General features: G+C 36.0%; 1 protein-coding gene across 1 annotated transcript in view; it reads left to right on the top strand.

The window, feature by feature from the left end:
* GBE1 (1,4-alpha-glucan branching enzyme 1) overlaps positions 1 to 24,437 on the top strand; it is a 267,728-nt gene that overhangs the window by 73,233 nt on the left and 170,058 nt on the right. Inside the window, exon 3 of the mRNA XM_090275929.1 lies at positions 15,798 to 15,913. Coding sequence (XP_090132055.1) covers positions 15,798 to 15,913 — 116 coding nt within the window. The remainder of the gene's footprint in view (positions 1 to 15,797; positions 15,914 to 24,437) is intronic.

Genomic DNA, 24,437 nt, shown 5'->3' with positions numbered 1-24,437 from the left:
TTCTTTTGTATATGGAGATCCAGTTGTCTTAGCACTAATTGCTAAATTGATTATTTTTTCCCCATTTGAATGATCTTGGTCACCCTTGTCGAAAATCAGTTGGCTAGGGACACATGAGTCTATTTCTGTTGCATTGTTAGCCATGTTAGAAAATACTATTTTACTTTCATAAGGGGCTATAGGGTTATGAAGGAGACCATATAATTGTTTTCTGATTACTATAGGTATCTCCCTTGCCCCCACACCAGGGACTGGTTCAGGTGGAACGTCTTAAGGGTTAAAGATTGTGTTTTAGCGTGTGGAGAAGAGTTCCTAAAGTCAAGTAAAATTTATGCCTTCCAGGGAAGTTATAAATGGATTAAATTGCAATCAGTCGTGATACAGTGTATAACAGTGAACTGGAGTTTGTTCTCTAAGAGTGCCCAGAGTGCCCACTACTCAGTTCTACATGTTTGATGACATCAAGGGATATAGTTCATTGTATAAGCCAGTCAGAATACAACTGAAGAGCATTTCTTGGCCCATGCGATACCGTTGCTTCCTCTGATTATTGACAATATTGCATTAGTACCTTTCTCCTAATTTCCCCCCTTACTATTATGTCATATTTTGTGTTCTTTCTGAGCAAATAATATACTTCTTCTCAGCTATAACCATTAATTTTCCTCTGCTTTCCAATCACTGAAAGATTGTAAAATAGAAGGATGGTCAAATCCTGACCAAACTCAGGTAAAATTGCATAGAGATAAATAATATAAGTCATAGTAAAGATAAATACCATTACTCCTAGGTCTCAAATGCTGTTTATTTTTGGGCTAAGTAGAGATGACAAGACTTGTTAGAAATTGCATAATTTTTTAGACACAATTGTTGTGATAGAATTTTGTGTACTCTTAACTTGTAATGGATCAAGTAAACTAAAAATAAATGGAGAATTTGAAACAAATGAAATTACGTATTTTCAAGGATCTGTGGACTATCTACAAAGGTAGGTCATGTATTGCAGCACTTCACAGAACTGAGTTCTGAGTGATGGACTCTGTCTGACATGGAAGGTAAGAGGTGAGGAGGGGGCCCAGCTAGGTTGGGGGAACCTGAACAGAGCAGCTCTGCTTTTGCATGTTTTATATCATTTCTGTGCTGGTGTTTTACATAAAATCTATTTTGAAATAATTGAAAGCTTTATATTGTTAAAAATAAGTAGATTGCTAAATAAATAACTGGATTGATTGCCACTGTATCAGGTCATAAAGTATAGCACATTATTAAGTGCATTTCAATAAAACTAGGAATAAATGAAAAAGTTTAAAAGAAAATACAATGCCCACCACCAAATCTTTCCCAAGTAGTAATAGGATTAAAGAGAATAATGAAAAGTTAAAATTATAACCTGTTTTGAAAGAAATGAAAATATTGTGTAGGAAAGGGTATCTATTACCACTAGGAAAATAATGACATACACCTTTTCTCATGCTGATTCTGCATCTGATCTGCAGAACACAGAAAGTGATTTGATTTTGTTAATTCTCCCAAGTATGGTACATAATGAGTACTATGCTAGATGCATTGAACAGAAGTTAATTTGTTGTATACAATGGATCCTTAAGGCATTAGGGCTTAATTCTCTTAGTGAACCCTGGTTGAGCAAGGCAGACATGCCTTGTTATTAAAACAATAATTCCCAGTGTCGAAGAGGATATGAGTAGTTAAGCATTGTTATATGTTGCTGATGGGGAATGAACTCAAACTGCCTATCCAGACAGTAGTTTGTTAACCTTTATTTAGAACCATAAGTTAATTAAAATCTTATACTCTTTACCTGATAAGATAAATTGATAACAAGGATAGAGATTTATACAAGTATTTGTGCACAGAGGCTTAATAACAGTTCTTCTATTTTTATCATGGAAGTATCTTAGTATATGGTCAAATAGAGTTATGCTTTGTTTTTGTCTGTTTGGACTGCTATAACAGAATACTGTAGACTGGGTGACTTATAAACAACAGAAATATATTTCTTACAGCTCTGGAGTCTGGGAATTCTAAAATCTAGATGTCAGCAGATTTGGTGTCCCTCTGGTTCATAGATGACAATCTTTTCTCTGTGTTCTCACATGGTGGAAGGGAACAGGGATTTCTTTGGGGTCTCTTTTATAGGCCACTAGTCCCATTCATGAGGGCTCTACCCTCATTACCTAATTACCCCCAAAGACCCCACCTCCAAACACCATCGCATAGGTTCATTTTGATTTGTTTTGTCTTAATGGAATTTAAAAAAAATTTTACCCCTTTTTGACTAAGTAAATGTTATAATTTTATGAATTGTTTACCTGGTTTTATGGTGAAATAAAACAAGTTACAATCCTAGATAACTACTAATTTGTGTTCTTTCTTTTTGATTACATTTTCATGCTTTCTGAAACACAAGCAATTACATATATTAATTTAGTACTTCCTTTTTCATAAAAGTATCATAATATAAATACTATTCCTATAATAAACATTGTGTAATTATAGTTAAAAGTCACATTTGCCACACTTTTTTGACCATGGATCCCTTTTCTTTTCTGCATACCTTTAAGAACATTTTAGTAAGTGAAACTCTAGGTTATTTGATTTGTTCCCTAATTTCCTGAAAGCTGCATTACCACAGGACAGAGCACTGTTGTTCTTTAACAAAAGGAGATATTAGCATCCCACTGGTTGTGAATTTATGGCACTCTGACATAGTCTGGATTATTCTTGAAAACTATAGCTAACCTAAACTAATGTGTGTTGAAGCATCTTCCCTAAATACTGCTGGTGGTCTTAATAATCACTTCCACGGTACCAGCTGCCATTCGAAGTTAAGGAAGGGTGATTCTTAAGTACAAGTACTTCACTGAGGGGAAGAATTATTAAGAGGGAAAAAAGCATAGGAGTATATGTCAGAAGAACTGCTGTCCTCCACCCCCGAAGGCTGTGTGGTCCCTCCATAACCCTGGGTAAGGGCAATGCCACAGGAAGTTTTATAGTCCGGGACCCCATGGCTTCTTGGTAATAGAATGGATATTTTCTTGAGATGGGAGAAGTCCGCAAACTTCCATCTCGACAGGCCAACTTTGCATTATAAATCTATATAAACTCTGAATGATATGAAGCTTGAAATAATTAAATAACATTGTATGATAAGGAAGGGCATTTACTTGCTTTTAAGGAGGTGATATTCCAAGTATTTAACAAAGTTGTGACACAAGGAGCATCCACTCAGGTGGAAAGTGCCTAGAATATGCCATATGGGCTAGTACTGACCTTATTAGCTCTGCCTGCTGCATTCACCAAGGATCTTATCTCATTGCTGGGTTAGGCCTGCCAGAGGCAGGGATTGCCCCAAGTACTGGCCATGTTCTCCAGCACGTTGGCATTTGAATCAGAAGTGTAAGGCTCTACATAGTAAGTTGGAGCAATCTTAACTATGTATATGGAAAATGTATATTAAACTCAAAAACTCTATAGGAATGAGATTGCTAAGTGCTGATGAAGAGAATAATTTTACTGTGAGTTAAAGAGTTTGGGAATATTTGAAGGAGGCTGACATTTAAGAATTTTATATGAGGATTATTACATTAGGAAAAAAACGGTTGTTGGGTTTCTGATAAATGCAGAGCTTGTGGGCCTGATGCATTGACCTTAGTGTTTGATTGCCTGTGCTGAATGTATTTTTACAGTTCATATGAAACTATGCGTCACACATTGTTTCTCTTCCATATCTCGACTTAAGTTTTGACTGCTGATTTTGAGTCTATGGATAAATAGAATCTTTTGTATTATCAGAGATGATGATGAAGTTCAAACTGCTCATATTAAAATGCCTACTAAATTTTTTTGCTTTAAAAATGTGTCAGGTTATCTTAACTTGATAAACGTCAAATGTCTTAGAAAATTTTATAATAAAGTAATTTTTACAAGCTGGCTATATGTTCTTAAAGTTCAAGCTAGAATAATAAACATAGGTGGTTTTTTCTTGGTTTTTTTTTTTTTTTGCGGGGGGTACCAAACTCTTGAACTTAGAAATGCCTATTATGTGAAATGAGGCATAGATAGGAAGATGAATTAATGTTAACATTTTAAAACTTTAATATTAATTTTTTTAGGTTAAAGCATTTGTGTTTTTATTTATTTCTTTATCAGTGGCCCATACATTTTAACCAAGCAATCTCTTGGTGAGACCATTCTAGAAAATATTGTCTATAGACATTAATAACAGTATATTGAGTAATGGCCTTAATACAGGGTGGACAGGAGTAGGTTTACAGTTGTCCATATGGAAAGACATGCAGGTTATGATTATTACAGTAGCTTTATTAACTCAAAAGAAAGTTACAGTGAAACTGTAAACCTACTTTTTCTCACCCCTGTATATGTTATCTTTTCAGGTTCAAATTATCAATTTTTGTTCCCTCACATTAATGCGTTTAGATTTCTTTGTATCTCCAAATATGTTCTTCATCGCACTGGTCATCTTCTGGGCTTTACAACCCTATTCATTCACAAATTCTAAATTTTAAATTTTATAGGAATAAAGACTGACAGTGACCAGAGGCGAGGGGGGAGGAGAATAAAGGTGGGAAAGAAGGGGATGGGTCTAGTCAAAGAACATGTATAAATGATCCATGGACATGGACAACGGGGTGGGGATTGACTGTGGGAGCTGGTGGTGGGAGGTGCAGGTAGGGGAAGAGCAATGGGGTAAAATTGGGACAACTGTAAAGTAACAACAATAAAAAAAATGGAATGAAAGAAATAATTCTTATGTGAATAATATTTACCTTGAAAATTATTCATGATACTTTCTACTTCAGAATTTCCTTGACCTAATGATTTAGGATATTATTTGCTAGTCTAATTTAATCTCAAAAATTATTCACAAAGCTATGAGTTGAGAGCACCTGAGTACAATGATTGAACCAGGAAGTTGTTTCTAAATTGTGGTCCCTAAGCCAGTAGGCCAACACCACAGATGTACTGCATCAAAAACTCTTAGAGTGGACTGTAGTAATCTGTTTTAATAAGCTCACATGATTCTGGTGTGACCTAAAGTTTTAGAACCACTGAATTATAGGACTCTCAGTATGTAGTTCTGTGCTTGATTGAGAAACAAATAATTGTCACATGCGGTGATGGGATTTTTGGTCATCTCCCAAGGACTACATAGGCATGCAAACTATTTGCATTAACTACTTAATTAAAATTATTTCTATTTTGTACAATTAGGATATGAATTACACCAGATTAAAATGAAAGAATTTGAGTAACTTGATTCTAAAATTATGTTTTTTAGATATATTCTGATATGGTTTAGAATCATTTATTATTAATGTTATTATTACTATCATTATTACTTTATTTTCAGTTACATTTAGGAATAAAGTCTCATGACTTGTTTTGTAGGACATAAATTTCCTTAAAATTTGTCTTTCAACTGTTATTATTTTGCCTTCTATATTTTTCTATATGAAATTTTATTTAAAAACAAAACTTAAATTTTACTCTTTTTACGAACTATTTGATGTTTAATTTTTGTTTATTTTTAATTATGTGCTTATTTACTTCCACAATTGACTACTGCAATCATACCTAGAAACAGTTTAATGATTTAGGTGCTTCTTACTGAAGTGTTTAATGTTAATTTTATGAGATAATGTAAGAGAGTGGACAGAAGCCTCAGAATTTGGGAGATGAGAGAGCTATCTTTGCATATCTATGGCTGGTAGCTAGTTTCTTAGTTATGCAAATAGCTACGGCTGCTCTGTGGTGCCAAGGAGATGGGAGGGGCTTTGACCATAGCATGGTGATGAAAAAGCTTATAGGGCCTTTCTGTGAGTGGCCAGGACTGGTCACCACACTGACTGTGTCAAAGACCATGGTCAGGGTTAAAAAAAAAGGCAGCAGCCATTTGGGGCACTGGGCCACACTGTTTGAAAGAATGTAGAGGGACCATACCAGCCCGCCATGAGGTCCAGTGTATAGGAGAAGAGCCATATGGTTTTAAAGGATGTAAAAAGACTCCATGAGGTCTGGTGTGTGTGAGAGAGAGAGCCATAATGTAGCAGCTGTGTAATTTTTTAGTGAAGTTGGTCCACGGTAAGAAGGAAGAAGCAGCAAGTAGCTATTCAGTTTGTAGGAATGATCCAGCCATGGGGCCTGGGCTAGAAAGAAAGCAGGCATGCTGCTGTTTTGATCATGCCGGCTCTAGCTGACTTTGAAGCCATCTAAGACTCCATCTTGCAGACTCAGACTCTATCTGGACTCTTGGAACTTGAGACATGCCGAGAGGACACTCTCTTGGGACTTGTGCCTTTCCTGGACTTCACCATAATCCGGTGTAGCGTGGTACATGCTTTTCTGAACTATTATACAGAGACTGATGACATCATACCCCAGCTCCTGAAGGAGAGAGCTGGCAGATAAGGGATGGGGAACTTCTAGGCATGTTCTTGGTTTCTAGCCTTTTGAGGAGTAAGGGAAGTGCCGAGTCTCAGGGGAAAACAGGGCTCTGAGTTAAAGTGCTCCTAGCCCCCCCAAGATTGGAATATTGTAAATAAAGACCTGTTTTTGTCAACGCTAATTGTTGGGTCTTTCAACAAGGCAGCATGTGAACGAGCGCCCCTTTGCTCAGTAAAAATAGGACCAAATTCAATGATTTTTTTTTTTTTCTGGTAATTTTATTTCTGGGCCTTTTCTCCTATGGAGGAAAACTCATTAGCAATTTTGGAAAAAACATTTTAGGGAGAAACTGGTTTTATTGGAAAAAGCCATATGCTGCAGTGTGATAGAAGGGGGTTGAGGTACACATTTCAAATGGAAAGGAGTAACAATAAATAAGGAAGGAGGTTGTATTGAAAACCTTAGACATTTGGTGGAATAAAAGACTTTTTGGATGAAGAGTCTAACTCTTGATATTCAAATTCCAGTCAAGATGGAAGCATAGGTAGGCATGCTTCACCTCTTCACACAACCGTAGAAAGAATTACAACCATATCTCAAAAACAAATAACAAACAGAACAGTCAGAAAACTGGGCTGTATGGAAGTCCAACACCAAGAATTTAAAGAAGCCACCTTCATCCGAATGGGTAGGAGGGGTAGAGCTGGAGTGGGGAGGACGTGTGGCTCAGACAAGTGGCGGTGGCAGCAGAACAGAGGGTCCAGCATTCACATGTGGTGAATAAAAATCAGGACAGATATCCTGGGAGGGAGTGACCCCAGCCCTAGGCCAGACCTCACAGTCCAGGATTCCAGCACCAGGAGGGTAAACCCCCATTATCTCTGGCTATAAAAAGCAGAGGTTGGGACAGCAGAAGAAACTGCTGAATTTTCACCGCTTAAATGGACCGCACAGGGTGGAAGAAGAAACTGCCGGATTTGTGCTGCTTAAAGGGCCCCCAAGGGGTGGTGAAAGAAACTGTTGGATTTTAATACTTAAAGGGCCTGCAAGGTCTTAGAACATACACAAACCCCAGGGCAGAAACTGAAAGGATGCCAATTGCATAGGGGAAGTGGGTGAAGTGATTGGAAACAGGGCAAGTGCCAGCCAAATTGTCAGATGCCAGGTAGTGGCATTGTTCCCTCTCTGAGCCCCCTCTACCACAAACAGAGCCACAAAGCAGTGAAGCAGGTGGCCCCACCCTGGCAATTATCTAAGGGTCTGCCCCACACAATTTACAGGTGTGTTTTCTACTTAGGCCACTTTACTAGGACAGGGAGTAAAAGCAGCTGTACCTAATATACAGAAACAAACGCAAGGAGGCTGCCAAGTTGAGGAGGTGAAGAAGTATCGCCCAAATGGAAGAAAAGAACAAAACCCCAGAAAGAGAACTAAACAAAATGGAGATAGCCAACCTATCAGATGAAGAGTTCAAAACCCTGATGATCAGGACGCTGAGAGAACTCATAGAGAATGGCAAAAAAAAAAAAAAAAAAGAAAAAGAAAAGGAAAAGAAAGAAAGGAAAAAGAAAAATGAAGGTTACACAGAGTGAAATAAAGAAAAATATACAGGGAACCAACAGTGAAGGGAAGGAAGATGGGATTCAAAGCAACAATTTGGAAAAAACAAACAAACAAAAAAAACAGCAAAACAAAAACAAAAATTTGAGGAGCTGCTTAGGGACTTCTGGGACAACTTTAAATGTACCAATATCTAATCATAGAGGTGCCAGAAGTAGAAAAGTAAGAGCAAGAAATCGAAAACTTACATGAAGGAAAACTTCCCTAACTTGGCAAAGGAAATAGATATACAAGCCAAGGAAGCACAGAGAGTCCCAAACAATTTGGACCTAACGAGGACCACATGAAGACACATAATTAAAATGCCAAAGATTAAAGATAAAGAGAGAAACTTAAAAGCAGCGAGAGAAAAGCAGAGAGGTACTTATAAAGTAGTTCCCATAAGACTATCAGCTGATTTCTCAAAAGAAACTTTACAGGCAAGAAGTATTCAAAGTGACGAAAAGCAAGGACCTACAATCTAGATTATTCTATCCAGCAAAGCTATCATTTAGAATTGGAGGGCAGATAAAGTGCTTCCCAGAAAAGGTAAATCTAAAGGAATTTATCTTCACAAAGCCATTATTACATGAAATGTTAAAGGGACTTATTTAAGACAAAGAACATCTAAAGTTTAAACATTAAAATCATACTGGGTGGAGGGGAGTAAAGGGGAGAAAATTGGAACTATTGTAACAATATAATCAATAAAGAAAAGCTGGGGAAAAAAAAAGAAAAAAGAAAAAAGGCTTTTAGTCTACATATTAATGAAAAACTATCTTCAGTGAATGTAATAACCAAATAAAATTGTCAACAGCTAACAAATAAATATTATTTCTACAAATATGAAAACAAAAAATCACTCGACTCACAGCTTTCAACAACTGGATCTAAAAAAACAAAAATGAACTAAGCTAATAACCAGAACAGGAACAGAATCATAGGTATAGGGATCATTTGGAGGGTAATCAGCTGGGAAGGGGAAGGGGGAGAGTGGGGAAATGGTGTAGGGATTAGGAAGCATAATTGGTAGGAACAAAATAGACACGGGGATGTTAAGAATAGTATAGGAAAGGGAGAAGCCAAAGAACTAAACATGCATGACCCATAGACATGAACTAAGGGAAGGAGTATTGCTGGAGGGAAGGGGGGTACTGGGTGGACGGTGCAAAGGGGGAAACATTGGGACAACTGTAACACCATAATCAATACAATATACTTAAAAATTAAAAAAATAAAACATTTCAGGAAGGAGAATGAGGAAAATTTAGTGTTGTAAACGGTTGTAAAAAGAGTCAAGGAGATGAAAGGCCTTGGTATTGCTATGGCTGAAGAGGGATTTACATGGGGAGAGAATTGTCTAATATAAAAATCTGAATTTGTTTCATGCATGTATGCCTTGAAAACCTTCCTCTCTTTATTCTGTATGAAATCTTTAGCATATTCTATATTACTCCTGATGGTTGGTAAATGGATTTTCTTTTGGGGCATACTCTTGTACATGAAAATATTCTAAATTTTGCTTTTAAGGTTGGATTTTGACAAGAAAAATGTACTTATAATGGAAGGCAACAGCTGAGTTTTCATGAAGAGGAGAGATGCTAATAATATGAACTCTTAAAGATGATAGAAAATATTTTTTTCACAACATGGAATTATAAATAATCAACATATGCTTTAGGATGTTTAGATCTCTTAAGATAGTATAAAAGTCAAACAGATTCAGTAAAAGTATTTTTCTTTATACAAATACTAATACTAGTTTAAATAGATTTTAAAACTCAAGTGACTGCAAGCTGAAAAACTAGTTCAACTGATATTCAAATTCAGAACACATTTATTTTTGCATTGCTAAAAGCGAATTTTATTTATTTTAAAGATTTATTTATTTTTAGAGGGGAAGGGAAGGAGAAAGAGAGGATGAGAAACATCAATGTGTGGTTGCCTCTAGCATGCCCCCGACTTGGGACTGGGCCTGCAACCCAGGCATGTGCCTTGACTGGAAATCGAACTGGTGACCCGTTGGTTCCTAGGCTGGCACTCAGTCCTCTGAGTCACAACAGCTGGGGCTGAAAACAGGTTTTAAATAAATCTACATATGTAAGTTTCCCATTTAATTGAAGTTTCACTTTCAAAGTAAAATCTTACTACGGAAAGGTTAGTATATCTTGTATTATAAATTTTGCTGTTAATTTGGTGTAATGTTACTTAATTTAACTTTTTTTTTTTTTACTTTCTGAACACTAATTTCGGGTTTGGCATTGAGCAGGGCCTACATTAAGCACTCAGTACATATTTAATGAGTAAATGAATGAACAAATGAACTGTACCCTTTATTTTCATATCTAACTAACCAGGAAATGATCTGCTATTTGTCTTATTGTCTTAAGTGATTAGCTGAAAAAGAAATTCACTAAATTTATAAAGTGTGTCAGGAATCAGATATTCATAGTTCAAGATTTTGATCTCTCTAATTATGCCCTAAATTCTTTACCTTCGTAATGGAATATGAGGTTTTAAGGTGCAGGAGAGTACAATAACACATAGCCTATTGAGCTGCTCCTGAAGATAGACAGCCTTTAGACATTTTCAGTTTGTGTTCATGATGTGATGTAGAGAAATATTTAAAGGTTTTATTTAGTTAGTTTTAGAGATAGGGGAAGGGAAGGAGAAAGAGAGGGAGAGAAACATCATGTAAAAGAGAAACATCCATTGCCTCCTGTGTGCACTCTGACCTGGGACTGAACCCACAACCCAGGCATGTTCTCTGACCAGCAATTGAACTGACTGCCTTTCACTTTGTGGGATGACAGCCAACCAACTGAGCCACACCAGTTGGGATTATAGAAATATTTATAAGGACCTTTATTTAAATGTTGTTCCTTACCCCCATCTCCACCCACAGCCATCAGACTAGTGGAGAGTAAAGATTATTAGAACCCATGATGTGAAACAGTTGGTGTCTAAAGGAGGAAATTATGGCACTAAACGAGCTTTCTGATGTTTTTATTATCGCTTCAGTTAAGAATTAAACATCATAACACTACAATGTATAACATCATAGAGCTGCTTAATTTATTTTAAAATGATGTGGTACGTTAGGCATAAACAAATAGAGAAAAGGTAAATTTTACCAAGTGTTCCAAAAAGAAAGAGAACAAACACCTCTCCTTCTCAAACTATTTCATAAAATTCAAGAAGAGGGAAGGCTCCCAAACTCATTTTATGAGGCTAGCTTTACTTTTAATTACAAAACCAGATAAGGACACTACAAAGAAAGAAAATTATAGGCCAATATCCCTGATGAACATAGATGCTAAAATCCCCAACAAAATCTTAGCAAAGCAAATTCAGCAATACATCAAAAAGACTTGCACCATGATCAAGTGGTATTTATTCCAGGTATGTAAAATTGGTATAGCATTCCCAAATCAATAAAGTTGATTCACCACAAAAACAAAATGAAGGATAAAAACCACATGATCATATCAACAGATGAAGAAAAAGCATTTGATAATATCCAGCACCCATTTATGATTTAAAAAACTCTCAACAAAGTGGGTTTAGTGGGAGCATACCTAAATGTATGACAGCCCCACTACCAGCATCATACTCAGTGGGCAAAAACTGTAAGCATTCCCCTTAAGACTGGGAACAAGACAGGGATATCCACTTTCACCTCTCTTATTCAACATAGTGCTGGAAGTCCTATCCACAGCAATCAGATGAGAAGAAGTAATAAAAGATGTCCAAATTGGAAAGGAAGAAGTGAAACTGTTTTTGTTTATTGATGACATGATACTGTACATTGACAACCCAAAAAATTCCACCAAGAAACTACGAGAACTGATAAATGAATTCAGCAAAGTAACAGGATACAAAATTAATGTCCAGAAATCAGTTACATTTTTATATGCCAATAACGAACTAATATAAAGGGATATTAAGAAAACAATCCCATTCACAATTGCTTCCAAAAGAATACAATACCTAAGAATAAACCTAACCAAGAATGTAAAAGACCTGTACTCAGAAAATTATAAGACACTGAAAAAGAAATTGAAGAAGATACAAATAAGGGGAAGCACATACTGTGTTCATGGATAGGAATAATTAACATCATTAAAATGTCCATACTACCCAAAACAATCTATAGATTCAATTTAATTCCTATCAAGATACCAATGACATATTTCACAGAACTGGAACAAATATTTCCAAAATGTATATGGAACCACAAAAGGCCCCTCATAACAACAGTAATCCTGAGAAAGAGAACAAAGTTGGGAGGGATCACGCTACCTAATATCAAACTATATGATAAGGCCATAGTAATCAAACAGCGTGGTACTGGCATAAAATCAGACACGTAGATGAATGTAGCAGAATAGAGAGCCCAATTAATATTTCACAGAGGAAGCAAGCACATACAATAGACTAAAGATAGTTTAGTCAATAAATGGCTGTGGGAAAATTGGACAGATGGGTGCAGTAAAATGAAACTAGACCACCTTCTTACACCACACAAGAATAAATTCAAAATGGATCAAAGACTTAAATGTTAGATCCAAAGCCATGAAAATCGTTGAAGAAAACATAGGCAACAAAATCTCGGACGTTGCTTGTAGCAATATTTTATTGAATATATCTCCCCAGGCAAGGGAAACAAAAATGTTTTTGCACAGCAAAGGAAATCATCAACAAAATAAAAAGACAACCCATAGAATGGGAGAACATATTCGCCAATACATCTGATAATGCCTTAATATCCAAAACATATAAAGTACTTACAGAACTCAATGGCAGGAAAATAAACAGCCCAATTAAAAAATGGGCAAAGGACCTGAATAGACACTTCTCCAAGGAGGACATAGAGATGGCCAATAGACATATGAAAAGATGCTCAGTGTCACTAGTCAGCAGAAAAATGCAAATTAAAATCACAATAAGATACCATCGCACACCAGTCAGAATATCTATCATCAATAAATCAACAAACACCAAGAGCTGGTGAGGATGTGGAGAGAGGGAACCCTAGTGAACTGTTGGTGGAAATGCCAACTGGTGCAGCCTCTGTGGAAAGCAGTATGGAATTACCTCACAAAATTAAAAATGGAACTGCCTTATGACCCAGTGATTCCACTTCTGGGACTTTATCTGAAAAAATCTGAGACACTAATTTGAAAGAATATATGCACCCCTATGTTCATTGCAGCATTATTTACAATAGTCAAGATTTGGAAGCCCCCCAAGTGCCCATCAGTAGATGAGTGGATAAAACAACTCTGTATCGTTTACACAGTGGAGTACTACTTGGTTGTAAAAAGAACATTTAACTCTTTGTGACAGTGTGGATGGACCTGGAGAACATTATGCTGAATGAAATAAGCCACTCAGAAGAAGACAAATACCATATGATTTCACTCATATTTGGAATCTAATGAACAAACTGAACTAACAAGGATAATAGGGACAGACTCAGATGAAGAGCAGGATGAGAGCTGGGGTGGAGGGAAGTGAGGGATTGGAGGGATTGAGCAAAAAGGAAACATTACTCAGTATGGTGACATGGATGGGTGGAAGAGAGTATAAGTGAACTAAATGGTAATGGTAAAAATATAAAATTAAAAATTTATAACTACCTCCCCCCAAAAGTAAATAAGAAATAAACATCTGTGGACATGGGCAACAGGTTGAGGATTGACTGTGGGAGAGGGGGGAGGTGGGAGGGACAGGGGAGAACAATGAGGGAAACATGGGGCAACTGTAATAGAACAACAATAAAATGAAAAACAAAAAGGCAAAATATAATAGGCATCTCTGTCTACACCAGCTACCTTAAGAAAAAAAATACTACTCATATTATTGAAACATACTCTGTTCTGTTTCCTCTATTCTGTAGAGATCCCTAAAGAAGTTGATGTTTAACATTTTCATTTCTCTTTTGATATTTTTATACATACATTTGTATCTGTAGTGTTATATATATGCTATTTTGCATATTTCTTGAATTTCATATATATACATGGTATTCTTCCATAATTCTTTAAAACTAACTTTAATGTTTTGGTTATTCGTACATATTGATAAATTGGTTCTAATCCACTCAGTTTATACTGTTATATAGCTTCCTGTTGTTCATTTATTCCACAGTATTTTTACCCATTTTGTGGCTGATTTAAATTTTGATAGCCTACATTTTTTTTCTTAATATAAAATTTATTTAGTGTACATTTGTGAATGCTTTCTTGTATGCGTTTGTGAGAATCTCTCTTGGCTATTACCTAGGAGTAGGATTTGTTGGGCCATGGAATTAATGTATCTTCAACTTTGCCACATGATGCCAGGTTGCTTTACCAGTTTAAACCTCAGCTGTAATGTTATTTTATATCCTTGCTGACTTTTTGATATTTTCCAACTTTTAAGTATGCTAATATAATGGATGGGAAATGGTATCTCATTCTTGTAATTTGTGTTCCCTTAATTACTACTGAGTTTGAGCATCTTTATTTATGTTTATTGTTTCTTGGGCATTCATGTAAGTTCCTCTGAATAGCTTTGCTCATTTTTTAATTTTTTTATTTTCTCATTGACTTATAGATATTTTTTGTGTATTTTGCTCTCTCTCTCTCTTCTTTGTATATTCATTACACATATATTTTCACAGATGGTAGCTTATCTTGTCATTTTGCCTATATATTCATCCTTTTTTTATGAAGGAGAGTTTATAATTATAGTTGTCAAATGTAGCAGCCTTTTCCTTAATGTTTTGGAGGTTTTCAAAAATCTTATTTTGCCCTGGCTGTGTGGCTTTGTGGATTGAGTTCCAGCCTGTGAATATAGGGTCATGGGTTTGATTCCCAGCCAGGGCACATGCCTGGCTTGCAGGCCAGGTCCCCATTTGGGGGCATGCAAGAGGCAACTATCGATGATTCTCTCACACATCAGTGTTTCATCTCCCTCTCTTTCTCCCTGCCCTCTAAAAATAAACCTTATTTAAAAAATCACTCTTTAAACCCAGGATTACAAATACATTTCCCAATATTTTTTTCTAAGTATTATATTTTACACTTTTGCCTCTGACATTTAAACATTAATTTATGTTACATTGATTCTTTGCCATGTTGTTAGGTAGAGTCATTTGTTTATCTCTAAGGGTAACTAGCACCTCTTAAATGGTATGTCCTTTACTCACTGATTTTTGTGGCACCACTATTATATAAGTTTCCATGTGTGCATAAGTCTGTTGTTCATTTTGGCTTTCTTCCAGGATCTTCAGTCTTCCTTCCCTTTTCTCCTCTATAGTTTATAATCTCCTACCTTTCATGCTTGAGCCAATTCTTTTAGATTTTAATTCAGTTCTGCCACTTGCTTGTGAATTTGGGTAAATGTAATAGAATTTTAATTATTGTTCATCATATGTTTCCTACCATGACATATATCATATCTAGTTACCTAGAATGTGTTTCCGTATTTTCACGTTTTCTCCTTTTAATAATGGTGTTTACATTCTATTTATTAAAAGAAGTATCAACATTGAAAGTACAATAGGAAGTGTTATAACCCTTAATACTAAGATGCAAAAGCCAAACTTTCAAATACATTTCTTAAAAATAAAATAAGAATGACCTACTTTCTCTAAATGCCTAGTAGACAATAATTTTGGGGCAGTTTGATTCAGTACAAGTAGGGAGCATATTATGCTTTGCTTGAAGTTCATTAAATATTAGTTTGATCATGCAGTTATTAACTGTCATTCTTTAATTTTTCAGATGATTGGAATCCATTTTCATACCCATACAAGAAACTGGATTATGGAAAATGGGAGTTGCATATACCACCAAAGCAGAATAAATCTCTACTAGTACCTCATGGATCCAAATTAAAGGTAGTTTTCTCCCTCCAGTTTTTACTTGAATGTATTTATTTTTAATCCAGTATGCAAAGTTTGATTTAAAATATAAGAATTAAACCAATGCTTGATAATTGTGGGGAAAACTGTTTAAATGGAAGAAATTTAAGAGAGGGTATCCACAAATTGGAATGTGTTAGATTAGAACTATTTGGTTAGAAAGATACCAAACTGAGTTGTATTATCAACTTTGGAAACTATATAAACAGTTAATGAGTAATTGTAAAAACAGCTTAGAAAACAGAAAGTTTAATAGAAAAATAAAAACTCTTCAAATGGGCAATAGAGGGAACTTTTACCTATAAGGACATTTTTGATAAAATTGATTTTGCCACACGAACGTGGGAGGCGGTATGGTGGTGGAGGCACATGCGTTTTGGGGCACGTTTTTTCTGGTTTTTCCCCTTTCTGCTCTTTGACACAGGGATCTTGTTTCTCCTGTTCTGAGGCAGGCTGAGCATCCTCTGCACTCCTTCTGCCTTAGCTGACCTTGGGGTTTTTACTCACAGTTTGCAGAGCCCTACACGGCTCTCTTGTCTCCTCAAAGGAGGCTCCAGGAATGATGGGTCCCAAAGTCTGGATTACAGATTTCAGCTGTTTGATTATATAACAAGCTGTCTAAATCCTTTAACATTTACTTGATTTTGCTCATATAATTATATAATATTTCCATGTCCCGTGTTTCTCTTTCCATTTCTTAGACATTTAATAGCATTCATAGCATTTATCATGACTGAATTATTATTTTTATGAGTATTTTTATTTAACAACAATAACTCAGAATTAATTAAAGTATGTTTAAAATCAAAATGGATTGCATGTTTGTTTTGCAGGGGCTTTATTCCCCCAAATAACAAAACTATAAGTATATCTGAAGTTTGCTAAAATATTGTTACACATAATATAGTTACCAGAAGAGCATATTGTCTAGAATAAAGAGACATTTTAACATGGGATAGCAGCTGAGGTTCTTTTTAATCTGTAGTGAAAAGGAGAAAAAGTAGCTACAGTTTACAATAAGAGAGATTTAAATTTAATATAAATAATCCCCTTGCCAAGTCAGGATAAGCCCCACGAGAGCAGGGGCCTTTGCTGTTTTGTTTGCTTATACTGTATATTCTCAGTTCTTAGAGCAGTGCCTGGCACAGAGTAGGCATACAAGAAATATTCATTAAGTGTTAAAGCATTTTTAGGCCCTATCTTTCAGGAATAAGCCAAATAGCATGCTTTTGCTATGGCTTATAAAGCCTGGTGTTATGGAAAGTGTGAGGAAAGGTAACTGTTTTAGGACTACTGATTACATTGTCATTTTAGGCTTATGGTCACTTTTGTTTACATTTTTGAAGAGCTAAACTGATATTTTAAAGTGCTGAGAATGCTTTTCTGCTTTCTTTAAGTGACAGAATTTTATGATCTCTGACACTGATATTAATTTTTGCATTAAATAGTGATCGAATTAATTTTTGGTATTTTTTTATACATGGGGAATAATAATTACTAGGAATAAATGATTATTGATATACGTGTATACTGGAAATAACGGTTGACATTTGCCCGTCCTGTCTTAACTGTAAATCTTTTATATTTTCTGCTATGGTCTGAATGTTTATGACCCTCTGCCCCGATTTTTTGTTGAAATCCTAAAGCCTGATGTGATGGTACTGGTAGCAGGGGCCCTAAGGATGAAGCCCCCATGAATGGGTTTTCAGTACAGAGGCTTCAGAGAGATCCATGACCCCTTCTATCATGTGAAGATACAGTAAGAAGTCTGTGACTCAGAAAGGGGCCCAAACCCAACCGTGCTGGCACCCCAGGATCAGCCTTCTGCCCCCCAGAACTCTGAGAAATCAATTTCTGTGCTCATAAGTACCCAGTTTGTGGTATTTTGTTATAGCAACCCCATACAGATTAATGTACTTTCTATACTACTCCATGTACTATGCTTTTTTTCAAATCTTTATTTTACTATATGAAATGAAATAATCTGATAATAAATGTGACTTTTAAATTTTCTCTTGGCTTTAAAAAATCTGTGTTTAATGGCAATAAATGTTAAACAAGTATGAAGTGAACTGTTGTTCAATCTGTCTTCATTATTAGTCTCTAAAAATTTCAGTGAAAATAATTAACTGGAAATTTAGGCCCCAAATATTATGTGTAGTGTTTAGATGTTTCAAATGTTGGTGAAGCATTTAGATGCTATTATATTGTTACTGTGGCAATATTTTTTATTTTGGGGAAGTGATGCTCATATTTTCTTTGGGGTAGAGGTTAAATTCTTTATAAAAAACTATTACCTTGAGGTTTTTGGCTTTTCAATTTGAAGTTGTCCCTAGGTAGACTATCTTGTAATTAAAAATCTTGTTTTAAATTGAACTTGACAATTTATTTCAGTTCACAAGGGATTGACCTTTATAATTCACTTGAGGATGTTTCTCTTATGAATGATCTGGTAACCATTAGCAAGAAAAACCAAAACAAAAAAACGCAAAACTGTTAACATCATTGAGATAATAGCTTAGTTTCCTCTGCAAAACACCTGATCTTCTCAATTGAACACCTTGAAAGATGATGCCTAACTGCTTCTTTGGTCATCTAAATGTCTCTTTTTTATGTTTTTAAGTTAGTTTACCAAACAAAATATATTCAAAATAAAATCATATTATAAGGTAAATTAAACACTCAAGGCTTTAAAGATATAAGGAAAGAGTAAAGAATAAAGCACAACATTTCTGAAGGACAGCGAGGCATATATTACTCATGTATTTAACACTTTTTCTTCTAGATTCTTAACCAGAATAAATTATGTAAAGTCATTTCTCATTCACTGTATAAAAATACACACCTAAAATAACATATTTAAAAAAATTTATGAACTTGCTTCATAGTAATTTGATGCAATTATTGAGTGTGTGCTTTACATCAGATGCTGTCCTTGATGTGTGTTGCTTGTACTAATGTATAGGTAAAGGGTGTGCTTCTTTTTAAAAATAAAGTGCTATGGGAGTAACACACGACTTAACAGTTTATTAATTCTGTGATGGCAACAGAAAATAACAGAGGGGCAGTGACATTTAAGCATGCTTGGGAACATGCATAGAAGTTGACCAGGGAGTTTGAAGGGAAGGAGATTTTAACCTAAGGGTACTGCATGAATAAAAGTGTGTGTATTGATTCAAGTCCCAACAGGAAGCAAATGGCACACTGAAGAAAGGACAGGTTGAATAGGTTTGTTTATTTGTTTTGCTTTGTTTTTTCAAAAGGCTATTTTCAAAGTTGAATATTCAGTGGTCCATGAAAGTTCAAAGGAGGGTTGGGCAAAGAAGCTTATAGCTCCCAAGTTGTTACCTTGCCTAGGCAACAGGAACAAGGGATCAATAGCTAGAACCCAGAGGGAGAGTCCACCATCTTGAGAGGAGCTCTGAGCTTTGGTGAGAGACACAGTTAATTCATGGTAACCTTGCTGGGAAGGAGCCAGAGAAATAAAAGAAACCGGTATTCTGATCTCTGGCATTCTCCCCACTCTCTCTCCAGATTGTTCAATCTCAATGAGAAGCCAGAGTTCTGGGGAATATGGTCCCTATAGATCAGCTCTCTGGGGCAGAGAGCTGGGTCTGTCCTAACTGGTAAAATATAGCTCAGGAGCTCAGTGCACCTGAAAGGTGGGTTAGAGGCAAACTGAAGAACGCCTTTTCTTTTTTGCTGACTCCCATTTTCTCTTTCCAATAAATCCTGTTATGTTAAAAATAATTAAAGAAGACAGTTTAGGTTATACAAACAAACTTTATTTAACACTTGATGAACTGGACAGTTTTCATTTGGAGAGCTGCAGAAAGGGGCAGAAGGCAGGAAGCTTCTATGAGAGATAGAATAAAGAACAAGGAAGAGAAAAATAGAAAATATCTGAGTGGCTAGGGCCACATAGTCAGCTTCGTTGGGGTTCAGAAGGCCCAGAGTTAGCTTGGCTGACTGGATATATTCTGTCTCAACAAGAGGAACATTTATAGGGGAGGAAAGTTACCTAAGTATTGGTTTGCTGATGTGACACCCTGGCCAGGGTGAAAGCTGCTTTCATGTGTGTCCTCACTTGGCACTACTGTAATCTCATGATCAGAGCCCTATCCTCATGACCTCATTTAAACCTAATTATCTCCCAAAGGCCCCATCTCCAAATACCATGACATTAAGAGTTATAGATTTAATATATGGGTTTGATAGATGGGGGACATAATTCAGGTCAGAACTTACCAGCTCTTTCTTGGGCATAGAAAGTTTTTTCAACAATACTCAGATGACTAGCAATGGCAATTAGAATTGTCTTCTTTTTAGTCCTTAGGATGTTTGTGTACTTTAACTTTGCCTTGCCAATTAATAACAAAATGAACTAGAACAGAGTTTTCTTGATACCAGACATTTAAGATTCTCAAAGGGTCACGTATTAGTCAGCTTGATCCGCCATAAAAAAATATCATACACTGGGTGGCTTAAACAAGAGAAATTTATTTTTTCACAGTTCTGTGGACTAGAAATCTGAAATCAGACAGCATACTCAGGTTCTGGTGAGAGCTCTTCTCATGGCTTTTAGAAGGCTACCTTCTTTTAATTTTTTAAGAGATTTATTTTAATTTTATTTATTGACTTTAGAAAGAGGGAGGGAGACATTGATTTGTTGTTCTATTTCTTTATGCATCTATTTGTTGATTCTTGATATGCTCTATTTGCTTGTTTGTTTGTTTGTTTTTGAATGGACACCATCATGCCCATTTTTCAAGGTGCTACAAAACAAAGTATTGAAGTTATCTTCCATGAGAATAGAAAGGAGATAATTTGTGGAAAGAGTTTGGGTTTTAGAGGGTAAAGATCAGATTGGTTAAATAAATTAACGTATTTCTTAAGAAATGAAATGAGATTGCTAGGCAGAATTATACCATTGAGAGAGTTTTGGGCTGGGATATGGCATGTTGAAAAATTGGTATTTAAATATTGCTTAAGAAGGCTAATAAACACTATCTTCACTTCTGGAATATTGTCTTTTTTTCTTTCTTCCTTTTTTTTTGGTTTGTTTTTGCTCCTGTTTTCTTCTTTCTGCATTCTTTTTTTTTTTTTTTCACTATTTCAGGAATATCTAATATTTGGATATTGGATCTCCTAGATTTTCTTATCTTTTTTTCTCAAGTTGCCCATCAATTTTCCTTTCTTTTCCACTTTGAGAAGTTACTTTATCTTTCAATTGCTTTTATTTTAATAATAATATTTTTAAATTTCTAATGAAATGCCCAAGATAACTTTTATCTCTTTGAAAATATTAATTATAGAAATTTTATTTTTTTCAAGTTTTTTTCCTTACTTCCATACCCCCTACTCTGTTTTGTTCAGATATGCTCTTCCTGGGTTTCCTTTAGTTTCTGTCTTCCATGTTGCACGTTTTCTTCAAATGCCTGTAATTCAGGGTTGCACAGTCATATTATAGAATTTTGTAGAAAAGGTGATTGAAAATTCTTTGCACATGGACAATGGTCAGAGCTTTGTTCCTGGTGAGCTCCAGTGTTAGGTAGTCAGAAAGTGAGCCAGCCTTTAGATTGATGGGAGTAAGTGAAGGTTTTTCTCTGGGATCATTTATTTTTTCCAGAGATGGATCTTTTAGTTTCCTACAAGGCATGAGCAGAAAGGGTATAGAGTGAAGGGCTTTATATTTAGCTAATGGCATCATGGATAAGGGCAGGTAAAGTGGATGAGGATCCCACATTTCAGAACAGTTAATCCTATTTTCAACACTATGATTCATCTCTGCTATCTGCCTTGCTCATTGTCTCTGGGTTTGGAGCCTTCTTCAGTGATTTTCAGAAAATGAACACAATTTTCTGTGCAGGGTAGAGAGAAGGCTCTGTTCTAGAGCCTACAGTCGCCTAGTGAAACACTGCACTGTGTCTTACCATCTTCCATTGCACTAGGAGCCCCCGATTCTGAGCCTCCTAGGCATTCTGGGAAGCAACCTGACTGGCTGTCTTTAGGCTCTTCCTTTGCTATATCAGATTGTAATTTTTCTTGTCTATGTATTTCTTATCCCTCTAGTTTCTTTCTTGCAAAAATTTATTGAAATTTCTGGTCTCTTGTCTCCTTTTCTGTGCTTCTCTATTAATAACTTTTATATTCCTTTGCTTTTATTTATTTCAATAGAGGTTTGTTATTTTAAATTTATTCTTCTAAACACCCTTCTTTTTTAAAAAATTGTTTTTCTATTATAGTTGTCCCATTTTCCCCCTATTGCTGTCCCTCACCCCGCACACCTCATCCCCTCTGCCATAGTCAATCCCCACCCCGTTGTCCATGTCCATGGGTCATTCGTACTAGTTCCTTGACTAGACCCTTCCTCTTCTTCTCCCCCTAAACATCCTTCTTTAAGTAGAAGAAGAAAAAATACATTTATTGTGTAGAAGAATGTTTTATAATTCTAGGGCCTCTTGTGGGTCATTACATTCTCATCATATTCCATGATTAAAAGATTTTGGTCAAACTGATTATTTCTTGCTTGTCATGTCTTTACATATTATTATATGTGATAATGATTTTACTTATTATGACCCACAGAAAATCCTTTATTCACTTCATTTGTTACCTGGTTCAATTTAATCAGCCTATAAGACCCTGAAACATCTAATTTGTGGCAGAATGCATAGTTAGAATTAGGTGCACTTTTCCTCACCACAGAGATTATAATTCTTTGTGTTTGCAAAATACAATATGAATGTTAATGAACCTAATGCTAAGAAATGGTCTTCCTCTGTAGATGAGAATAAAGATTTGTTGATTCATTTCTCTTTTTTTTTCTGAAGCTGTCTAGAATGTTGATAGGAAATACAACATACATGTGTAAATTCCAAAAGCAGTCTATTTGCCAGTCTGTAGAGTAACTAACTCTGTTTGCCTACAGAATGGATGAAATAGAAAGTGCTGGTGAGTTAGTTGCCTTATATTTGAACTTCCTCTGCATTTATTTCTTTATCAAATTTTGCTCCTTTTCTTAATATCTGACAGTTGAACCATATTTAATTTTATGTTTTTTTCACTTGAAGCATTGCACTGTCCTCCTAGGATTTATGTGAAAAAAGAAGATAAAATGCCTACACTTTGAATTTATTGTCCATTTGGAGAAAACTCCCCATAAACTAAGGAGTTGCTTTAGCATTCTGTGGCTAGTCAAGGGAGTAGAGGACTAAGTTTATGTATTTTGAGAAGTTTACGACAGAAAAGCAGGAATAAGCAAGTAGAATATGTAGTTATTTCTTCTTTATTTGTGATTGAATTATCTTTATTTTTGGCTAAATATTTGTGAGGCTAAAAAGGAAACCAAGAGAGAAGATGACAGAGACAAGGATTAGAGATAGATTATTGGAGACATGTAGAGATGGGGAAGACTAAAGGTCACAGTTTTAATAGTTAGGGAATGATTATGGCAGGAGAAGCATGTTGAGCTTGGTGGAGTTAATGGATGTAGGTCAATGAATAGGTTGTAAGGGGTCAATGAAGAAATAAAATAATATAAAGCAAAGCAAGATTGTACTGGTATCAATTCTTTATGATAGTGGTATAGGGGCTAAAAATGTCCTTTTTCTTCACCTTGTAATTTCTGTGTGAGCTAATAGTCTAAGTAACAGAGACAGGTTAACAGGGGGGAAATGTGTGAAGTTTATTATTGATATTCATGCCAGGGGTGTCATAAGATATGAGACCCAGGACGTATTGAGCATGTGGGTTTATATTGTCATTTACAGAGAAAAGAGGAAGGGGTCTGATATTTTGAAGGAAATAGGCAATTTATAGGTAGTTGAGGAAGAGAGAAACACACAGGGCAAGCAAATTCTTCCTAGGCAACCCAAAACAGTGGGACACTGGGGGATATAGCTCCAGGTCCCTGTCTGGAGCCTTCCTGTCTAAGATTTCCTTCCTGGAGCAGGCCTTTCCGTCTGAGTCTTTTAGGCAGGAAAAACAGAGGTTCAAAGGTTCTTTGAGTCTTTTGTTTCTTAAAAACCAGCTTAAAATCAGTGTACTAAAAGGCACTGTTTTGAGCTGGCAAAACATTGGTCTTCAATGGTCAGTTTGGCTTATACTGATTGATTTATGAAGATATCAAATGTGTTTCTGCTGGTGGAAATGGGATTCTTTTATGGAGCACAAGGAAAGAATTCAGAGAGACTCATGTATGGAAAGATGTGATGTGTAGTGGTAAGGGTTATTGAAGAAGCTGGAGCAAACACAATGGACTTTCCTGGATTCAGCTCCATCCCACTGTGAAAGCCCAGAAAAAAGGACAGTGTCTGTAAATTTCATGTGCTTGATTCAGTTCAGTTCAGTCCCTGTCCTCATCTGGCTGGCTTAGTCTGTGCTCCCGGGTGTGCTCTGGAGCACGCGGCTGCGAGACCCCAGCCAACTGATAGGGCCACATGGCTGCTAGGGAGAGAATGCATGGACAAGAGGGGCGAGCACGTGTTACAGGGTGAGA

Source organism: Furipterus horrens, unplaced genomic scaffold, assembly GCF_987537825.1.
Source record: "Furipterus horrens unplaced genomic scaffold, mFurHor1.1.pri manual_scaffold_1, whole genome shotgun sequence".
NCBI classification, from domain to species: Eukaryota; Metazoa; Chordata; class Mammalia; order Chiroptera; family Furipteridae; genus Furipterus; species Furipterus horrens.
Note: the sequence above shows the minus strand (reverse complement) of the source record. Positions and strands in the feature narration are given on the sequence as shown.